The sequence below is a fragment of the Mus pahari genome, chromosome 4 (genome assembly GCF_900095145.1).
Source record: "Mus pahari chromosome 4, PAHARI_EIJ_v1.1, whole genome shotgun sequence".
Taxonomy (NCBI): domain Eukaryota; kingdom Metazoa; phylum Chordata; class Mammalia; order Rodentia; family Muridae; genus Mus; species Mus pahari.
The window spans coordinates 55,683,271-55,693,294 of record NC_034593.1 but is presented as its reverse complement, the minus strand read 5'-3'; the positions used below and the strand labels follow the sequence as shown (position 1 = coordinate 55,693,294).

Here is a 10,024-nt window from a genome sequence, read left to right as displayed (position 1 = left end):
ATGTGTTGTGTATGTGGTGCAGTTAGAAGTCTGTCGTTCCCCCGACTTGCAGGATGCTGATGGTAATACCAGCTTTGTTTTGATGCCTTGAAAAAGACTACATTGTTCACACCTGCTACCCATAGGGTGACACAGATCAACAAACTCTCCAACTTTAGTTAAAGTAGCATGAATTTCATTTTCACAATTTTAATCAAAGTCTTAAAAATCATAAACACATAAGGCAGTTAGTCAGCTTGTTTAACTTTGTCCTGCTGTTTCTTCTCTTCCCAACTTCTAACTTTTAGCCTAAGCCCAGGTGTAATACCGTATCTACGAGGGACAGCCTTTGAATCTGGACAATGAACACTTTATGGCTCTGTGTTGAACTATGTCTTGAACATTTGTCTGGGTTTGGCAAGTGCTAAGGTCTGTCTTGGGCAAAATGCCAAACAAGATGTGTATAAACTATTCAACTCTGTAGTATTTTCTTGGGGAAACCCTTCTCTATGCTTCTTTCTCCTCAGGATATTGGGAACAGTGAAGAGGAAGATCAAATTACTCTTCTCTGTACTAAACAGCAACTTAAGAAAATGAGACTGTCTGTCCCAATGAGATTCTTGTCCAAAACCTTAATCTGCCTAAGACACCAAACTGAAGAGATTGTTTCATACTCTGGTTTATTATAGAGGATTATATTTGATTTGTAACCATTTTCCCCCATTCCCTGCCATCTACATTCCTTTTTATACTCCAAATAATATATAATATTTTTTGTTTGTTTTGTTGCTGTTGAGGCAGTATCTCATTGGATAGCCAGTCTTGCTTAAAACACTATGCGTTCCAAGTTGCGTTTCAAGTTGGTCTCAAGCCCTCAGTAATCCTACTGCCTCTTCTTTCAATTATGAATCACCACGTTTCTCTACAAATAACATTTTTAAAATTACCTTGTAAATGACAATACTGTCTCATTCCAGGAAGATATTCAGTTTAGACACCTAAATATATAAAAATGGATCTCATGTACTACTACCATCAGGGTTAGTTCTAACTAATTTTATGTATACATTCTGATGTTTGTTTTACACAATAATACTTTAACATTAAAGTTGAAATGATAATGGATATTCTACTCTGTGCCCCCATGTTTTCATTGAATACATCCAAACATTTTCCTCTCCAATTTTTTATGCATCTCTCTGGTACCACACTACTCCATGAACATTGCAGTATTACATACTTGATTCTATGTTTCTGGGGATCCACAACATTCTTAGTATGTGATAGATTTTTCATTAAGGAAAATCATAAGCCAGGTCTTGGATGAATTTGTCTTCCCAGAAAAGGAGAAACGAAGGATTAGGATGTATCAGATTAGAGATATTGTGTAATGTATTTATAGGAGTGCAACTAAGTGTTAACATGCAGATACCTGTAAATGTTGATTATTTCTTGCTAGAAAGAAAAACCCTGGAGCACAAATATCAAGCACAAACAACAGCCTTCCCAGACTCTTTGTTTCTCTGAGTTGAGAACCCACGATTATTGCTTGAAGAAACAATAGTTTTTTTTTAACCAGACTTCTGCATAACCAAGATCCCCCTTTAAAAACAAAATTAAAGCACATTTTGTCTATGAGTTTGAAAATGGCCAGGATAATTTTCATTGTTTTAGAGAAAATGCAAAGCACAAAGGAGTTGACACTAAGAAAATATAATTAGAGAAAAAGTTAGGATGCAATAAACATGCTATTTTGACAACAGTCACATGTGGCTCCTGTGTCACCAAGTCATCTGAGTGATCCAGCTCTTCACATTTGCACATTTGGCTTCAGTGTAATCCAATTATAATTGTGACTCCTGATAACATTCGGTAGCCATATGAAACACCTAATCAGAAAACTGGTTATCTTTAAAATAAAATGTTGGTAAAATAGTTCATATTATTTGTTTAAAAAGATTTAGTTTGAAACTATGAAGGAAATATAAGACTGCATAGAAAACAATGTCCTATTTTATCTTAATATTTTTCAAGGCATAAATGGTGTGTGTAGGTTTACATGCATATTGGTGAGATTGGAACAGTCAACTAGTCATAGAAACAACATTATGAAAATGTTTGTTATTTTCTATCCTAGAGAATAGGACCTAATTTTAAAAATTCTGAGTATACTTCTTTTGACATGGTAGAATCTTAGAATGTTATTTTCTTTCTAACCTGACAGATGCCTTCTACTCTAAGAGCTCCATCTATTGCTATAGGAATTATGAACACTTAAGGAAGTTTGCAAGTGTCTCTTCTATCATCATGCCTAATAGTAACAGCATCACAACCCCAAGCTTGTTAGACTTTTGGTCCCTGTTTCCTGGGTCACAGGTTAAAGGGAAGGCAGCATTGGTATGAACTGCTGGAATCTTATTGTCTTCTTTTTGGAGTAAAAGAGGCAGAAGCCCCAAGGGATATATATGTGCCCAAGGTCACTTTGGCAGTAGAACTAGAACAAATCCTTAACTTCCTGGGGAGCATTCTTTTGCCTTGCACACAGACACTGTGTTATGGAAGCAGACTCCATGCCAACACCTACTGCCAGGAGCTTCATCTTCACTGCTGAGTTACAACAGCTCTCAAGTGTACAACAAACTCTCCCCGGTCAGACCGTAAACATGGTGGAAGCAAATTTATGTATAATATTATATGTAAGTCTTAAGTAAGGTGACAAATGGCTGGTAGGAATTAAGAGAGAACATAGGGTTCTGAGTACCAGCTACAACCACTGATATCTGAATGTCTGAGTAATAGGGAAAAAAATTGCCATTTTAACTTTTTTGTTAAAATCCCTTAGCTCAAAGAATATGCTGTATGCTCTATATACATCAGGAATCTAGGCACCAGAGTTGCTGTTACATAGGATTGGAAGCTTGATGCTTTAATGAACTACCAGTGGAGATGCTAGTGGCCATTTACTCTTCACTTCTGTCTCTTTGGTTGCTATGACAGGACATAAATAAAAATAACCCAGAGATAGCTATTTAACTGAAATCTTCTACTACCACCATTCATAGTACTCAAGTATGTTTAAATTGATTTAAAAGAAACAGTGATATAAGTATTATTCATGACAATAGTGTTTGTTTTAAAAGGGCAAAAGATAAGGATATTTGTAACCATACAGCCTGAAACTGTGTCTTTAAAATTTATGATAGTTTTGGATAGGTTTGGAAAAATGATTCCACTGATATTTCAAGTAAAGGTGAATATATAAGCACAGTTCATAATGCATAGTTATATCATTTGTAACAATCCAAACCAGAATAGACAGGAGTTTATGGAATCCTTAAGAGTCCATCAATAATAAGATGGAATATTTGTAGTGTAGTCACACAACAGAACCTTATTTGACAATGATAGTTTTACATACAAACCAACCATACAGCTAAATTTTACAAATGTAAGGCAGAGAGAAGTTAGATAGAAAGTAATGTGTGATTGAAAGACAAAATCAGGCACAGCTAGTGCATAATGCTGGAGATCTGGATAATGTATACCCAGCAGTTATATGATGATGGCAGAAAGCTACAGTGTTCCATTTCCCATAGGTTTTAGCTAGGGTGTTGTGTTCAGAGAATGTCAGTATGCTGAACTGTAGTTTTTGTTCTATACAATTTTATAGATTGTAACACTTTTACAAGCAAGTGGGCTTTTCTCAAGAGGCATGAAAACTAATAGCTTGGATAGAAATATTTTCATTTTCACCTTTTGATAAAAATAAGGACTGTAGAAATGAATCTTTTGTAAAATTTATACTGAATAGTGAAAATCACTAAAGTAAGCAGAAGGACAACAAAGGCATATGAGTGCCCCAGGAAATCCAATTAGAGTCCATGAGCTGTAGAATTCAAGAAGCAAGTCCGGTGGAGGCCTCCCATCTCAAGTCAGACATAGGCTTTCTAGAGCTAGATGGCGTGCACACAGGCCTAGTAAGGGGCTCACAATGTCAATTTATTATCAAAATATTTTCATCAGATGACGAACCTGAAGGCTAAGGATTCATGGAGCAACACAGTTACAGTTAGGCCCTTTCTTAGCCACTGGGACAGATTTAATCTTGAAAATGCTGTTTGTAAACCACAACTATTATGTATGCTCAACCCCAGAATTTATACTTAAAGCTTTTCATCAATATGATTTACAGATTTAAAAAGTTTCAAATTTTCATCTGTATGTCATGTTACAGATCTTCGTAACTGTCTTGGCCATATAACTTCAATATTCAATGATTACCTATAGCAATGGTTTATTCAGTCATAAATGTAGTTAATAATTAAATATAGAATTGTTCTTTATTCATTACTACAAATCCTTTAGAAGACTGAGTCTGAGGGGCAGCAAGAGCAAGAAATTGCTCAAAAATCTGCAGGGGGGGGGGGCTCAAGAATCTCAGCATCACTAAAGTGGGTAAAATAGGGGAACCATTTCAGATACTCTAAGTTCTAAAAGAGTTCAAACTAAACTGATGTGGAATGAATGAATAACTTATGTATGGTAAAATGAGTTCAAAACTTCATGAGCCTGAAGGCCACAGTCTGTATGGGAGTTCTTTGGGAGAGTTTGGAAGGAGCATGAATGTTGCAAACAAAAGTGAGTGCTGAGAGGCAAATCTGTGCTTTGGTGCCCTGCTATACTCAGCATCGTCCTCCTTTTGATCAGAAGTCATAGTCTGCTTTATGTGTTACCACTGTTCTCTACAGACAGCATGAAAGCTGCAGTCTGTGTGAGCAACAGAAGTGAACGGAAATACTACCGTTGGAAAGTAATCATTATTTACACAGTGAAGTGATTGATTTGCTAGATCGTAGGCTCCCTCCCCTTTCATTCACAGTGGATTTAATAATCTAATTTCATTTATGTTAGCTTGTGCTCATCTCTGTGAATTGCCTCCCCTCCACCCTCAAGAAGCTGAAGAAACTTCCGGGGCCCAGTTTCTCTGAGGGAAGAGTTCCTGTTTCTGTGGCTTTGGCGAGTCTTGCCATGGATGTTCAATATCTTGTGAAGATCACCAAACCCGACATTTCCTTTCTGGATTCATGTATGAATTCTTGCGGCAATGAAAGGCATCTGCAAACTCGGCAGAGTTCTGCAAAGTCCCGATGATCCTTTGAAACAAACAGAAAGAGTTACTGTCATCGCTGGACACTCAGTGTCCATATCACATTGGAGACCATAGAAGTCTTCCTGCCCTTTTTGTTGTGAGCCTGGTCTATAATTTCTTAGCCATCTCCCCAGCTCCAGTGCAGAAGTTCTCTTAGCAGTTCAAATGAGGGAATTCAGAAACAGAAATAGAAACTTGGCATGATCAGTTAGATCCTTCTCATTAACTCTGTGCTTAACTAGGAAGGTATTAACCATGCAGGAGTTGAGAGCACAGACTTGGGAGCCTGTTTGAAGACTTTTCATGTTTTTCATTTGTTTTGTCTTTTGTTTTTATCTGTAAGATGCATCTAATACATTTATAAATGTTGTTATATCACTAGATTGTAAGATAAGAAGGATTCATAATTTAAAGGTAGGTTACATGTGTGTTGAAGATAAACAATATTTGAAAGTATATTTTTTGTGAAAAGGGTTTAGTGAAAAGACAATCATGACTTTTCATTGTTTCTTGAGAATGCTCACATAACAATTTACTGTTTTATTAGTTTGCTTTACCATAATCATAATGTGATCAATAGTCTTAGAAAGCTATTTCAATGGCTTTATTGAGTATAATACTTTTAAATTTTGATTAACAGTCATTTGGCAATTTCACATTTGCATACATGTATATATTAGATAATATATTCTGATTAATCTTTCCCCACCTTTTGTTATTAGTTTTTTGTTTTGTTTTGTTTTTTTGTTTTTTTGAGTCAGGGGTTTCTCTGTATAGCCCTGGCTCTCCTGGAACTCACTTTGTAGAACAGGCTGGCCTTGAACTCAGAAATCTGACCGCCTCTGCCTGCCAGATACTGGGATTAAAGGCGTGCGCCACCACACCTGGCTTTGTTATTAGATTTTTGTTGATTTGATTAGTCTGGAACATAGAGAACTTTTTGTTGTTGTTGTTCCCAAGGAACTCCTTCCATGTCAGAAATTAGATTCAGCCTTAGTAACAACTGGAAAGGGCTAGAAAAAAAACGCCCATTTTTTTTTTTTTTTTTCAAAACAAAGTCATCCAACCCACTATCCGAACTAAGTAGCATATAAAGGGAGAAGCAGATCAATACAAGGCAGAGGTGACTCTATCACATCAGCACTGAGCCAGCTTCCTTCCTTTTCCTCCTCCAGAGACCACACAACCCTCTTTTAAGGTCAAAAGGTGAAGCTTGGAGGCAAATGCTTTGCAGTGATGGAAGAGAAGGAACAAATGGTTATATAACTCTCTGTGTGTGATGGGTAAGCACATGTATACTGTATGTGGTGGGTAAGTGCATGAGCACTGTATGCGATGGGTAAGTGGAAGAACACTGTACGTGGTGGGTAAGTGCATGTACACACATCAGCACTTGTCTCCTCTCCAGACATGCTACATACAGAAGTCTGACTGAGCCTTAAAAGTTTAAATCAGAATCTATAATTCTCACACCTAATTCCAGCAACACCTAAAGGGAATCCAGTCCATGTAGTGCATTTCCCTTCAAATTCCACATGTAGCTCAAACTATGCCCGACAAATATATTTCAATTCCTCATATCAATCATGACCTGCTGCTGGGATGGAGCATACTCCCTTGGGAAATCAGTTTTCAGCCAGGACATGACTAACATCTTCCTGCCTTCGTCATCACTTCCTGTTAGCTATGAAAGATAGTTTTATGTCACTTGACACAAGCTATAGTCATTTGAGGTGGGAACCTTAACTAAGAAAATGCTTCCATAAGACTGGGCTATGGGCAAGCCTGTAGAGCATTTTCTTTTTCTTTTTTTCTTTCCTTTTTTCTTTCTGGACACAGGGTTTCTCTGTATAGCTCTGGCTGTCCTGGAACTCATTCTGTAGACCAGACTGGCCTCTAACTTAGAAATCGGCCTGCCTCTGCCTCCCAAGTGCTAGGATTAAAGGCATGCACCACCACTGCCCAGCTTGTAGAGCATTTTCTTAACTGATGATGGTCGACATGAGAGAGCCCAGCCCATTGTGAATGGTACTACCCCTGGGTTGGTAGTTTTAGGTTCTTTAAGAAAGCAGGCTGAGCAAGCCATGAGAAGCAAGCCAGTAAGCAGCAGCCCTTCATGACCTCTGCATCAGTTCCTACCTCAGGTTCCTCTCCTGACTTCCTTCAATGATGAACAGTGATTTAGAAGCATAAACCAAATAAATCTTTTCTCCATAAGTTTCCTTGGTCATGATGTTCCATTACAGCAATGATAACCCTAACTAGGATAGCTTTGTTCTCTGACTACTACCTACATTAACCCCTTAGCTTGTCCTATCCTCATCAAAGCTGTTATAATGTAACTGGGCTGTCATCTCTGTAACCATCCAGCTGTGGGGAGCCTGCTCTCTGTTGAATGTTCAAAGCCAATTAAGTGATTTATATGCACATGCGCACTCAGCCCATGCTGAATAAATGACCCCTCCCTTGGTCATGATGAAAACCCACATGTCAAAGGACAATCAAGAATAAACTACATACCTATTTGCTATTTGTTACTATGGGACAACTGGAAGGGAAAGGTACATTTCTTTCCTTCTCCCTGAAGGGAAGAATATCCGAATGGCCTATTTCTAAGCCTGACTTCTCAATGTGTCATCCATTAACACACTGGGTTGCTGCTCCATCCCACCACATGGTTTTCATTCACTGTCTTGGGAAAGACAAACATTTGGGCTGTTTGTAGTTTAGGACTGTTAAGGGGAGCCTTAGAGATATATCTTCTAGGTACAGGTGTTCGAGGTTAAGGGAGGTTGTTCAGTGCTGAAAAATTTTACATCTAGAAGTACACTTAGGAAGGAGACAATAGGTCTATATCAGACTTGGATGCAGTTCTTAAGGTTATATGAAGGACAAAAGCATTCTAATCAAGGCCATGACAGGGCCTTTGACAAAATGGCACATGGATGTTCAGGAATCTGAATATGAAGAGTGGAGGCTCTGCTGACATTACGCACCCAGGTATTAAGGATTTGAAAGATCACAGTAGGCCTGAGTTGAAGGCTATACCCTAATCTCTAGATCCCTGTGATGACTTTGGGTTCTTGCATCTAGAAAACAGAATAATCACTGACAAACTGCCAATTCACTTTGGTTAGGTGCTTAGAGCTAACTTAATCTGATTGTTTTAAAGCAACTCATATCTTAAATGTTAAAACCCAAGTCCATTCTTTCCACTAGCAGATGCATACAAAAGACTGAAATTTGCAACTTCAAAAATTCCACTCACCAGAACCTGACTACATTATCATTTAGACTTCCAGTCTCTTGGATGGTGAGAAACATATTGTTGCTGTTTATTGTTGTTATTGTTCATAAGGTGCAAAGGGGAGAATGAGGAGGAAGAAAAAGGGGTTGAGCAGTTCAGTTGTATAAATGGAGTCAAAGCCAGTGCATAGGTAAAAGGGATCTTAGAAGATGACAATAATGCAACATACCCAGAATTATACGTACTCAGGAATCTACAAGAAGACAGTAAGTTTAAGACTGACTCGACCTACACAGCAATGCTCATCTCAAAAAAGAAGCCATCTAAATGTTAATAGTTTTGATGGTCTTGACTCTTGTGTGGTCTACACTTAACCATCTTTCAGTGGAGGGCAGATATAAATCACTTAGGTACTGGAGAGAGGAGGTGATGGTGGCTGGAGGCATCCTTACTTTAAGGAGGCAGCTCCCTGGTTGATGGCATGTGTATATGAAAAATGGAAGAACCTCAATGTTTTGTTATTACTTAAATAAAGCCCCTTTCTCAATGTGTGATGTAGATACAAGTACATCAGTGAAAATGTACAAATTGAGGCCGTAATTGTACATTTCTTCCTCTCATTCTCTTTTGCTTTCCTTCATCCCTCCTTCCTTTCCTCTAATTGTTTTTTTTTTTTTTAGACAGAATCTGATGATGTAGATTAGGCTGACCACCAACTCAGAGATCCACCCACTTCTGTTTAGATTAAAGTCCTGTAACACCCCCAAAGAACGACTAATTGTGGGAAGAGAGCACTGGGAGTTAGCAATGTAGATACAGTCAACACATGAGCCAGCAGCTCTTCATCTCTGTTGTATTTCCTCTTTTTTTATTCAAGACTTCTCTGTAATTTGATTCTGTATAATCAGGTCAATAGCACACTAGGAAAAAAAGCTTCTCTTTTTTCCCCAGAATTGTAATTAAGATTTGGTGATTTTTATATTTGGATAGGTGATATGAATAATCATTTTGAAGACTGGGTACACTTTGAATACAACAAATCTCTTCTTTAAAAGTGAAGCTATATTTTTGTTAGTATTGCATACAATATTTACATGAATTTCATGCTACATTAAAACTCTGACACTTGTGTGGTTTGCATTTTTATTAACAGAAGATAAAATGTTTCATTGTTTCCTTAACTTGACTTTTATAAAAGTTTTATTCTTGAGTTTGATGTGTTTTGCAAATTATATCTTGGGTATTCTAAGTTTCTCAGCTAATAATCACTTATCAGTGAGTGCCTTATCATGTGTGTTCTTTTGTGATTGGGTTACCTCACTCAGGATGATATCCTCTAGTTCCATCCATTTCCCTAAGCAAAGCACATGAAACTCAAGAAGAAAGAAGACCAAAATGTGGACACTTTCTTCCTTCTTAGAATTGGGAATAAAATGTCCATGAAAGGAGTTACAGAGACAAAGTTCAGAGCTGAGACTAAAGGAAGGACCATCCAGAGACTGCCCCACCCAGGGATCCATCCCATAAACAACCACCAAACCCAGACACTATTACATATGCCAGCAAGATTTTACTGACAGGACCCTGATATAGCTGTCTTTTGTGAGGCTATGCCAGTGCCAATACAGAAGTGGATGCTCACAGTCAGC

General features: G+C 37.8%; 1 protein-coding gene across 3 annotated transcripts in view; it reads right to left on the bottom strand.

Annotated features, from left to right (window-relative positions):
- Positions 1–1,676: 1,676 nt before the first annotated feature.
- The window catches only part of Mme (membrane metalloendopeptidase), an 84,769-nt gene continuing 76,421 nt past the window's right edge, over positions 1,677–10,024 (bottom strand). For all 3 annotated transcript variants that reach the window (XM_029537467.1, XM_021195243.1, XM_021195242.2), the window contains exon 23: positions 1,677–5,132. In XM_029537467.1, the coding sequence (XP_029393327.1) occupies positions 5,033–5,132 (100 nt within the window). In that variant the 3' untranslated portion in view covers positions 1,677–5,032. The remainder of the gene's footprint in view (positions 5,133–10,024) is intronic.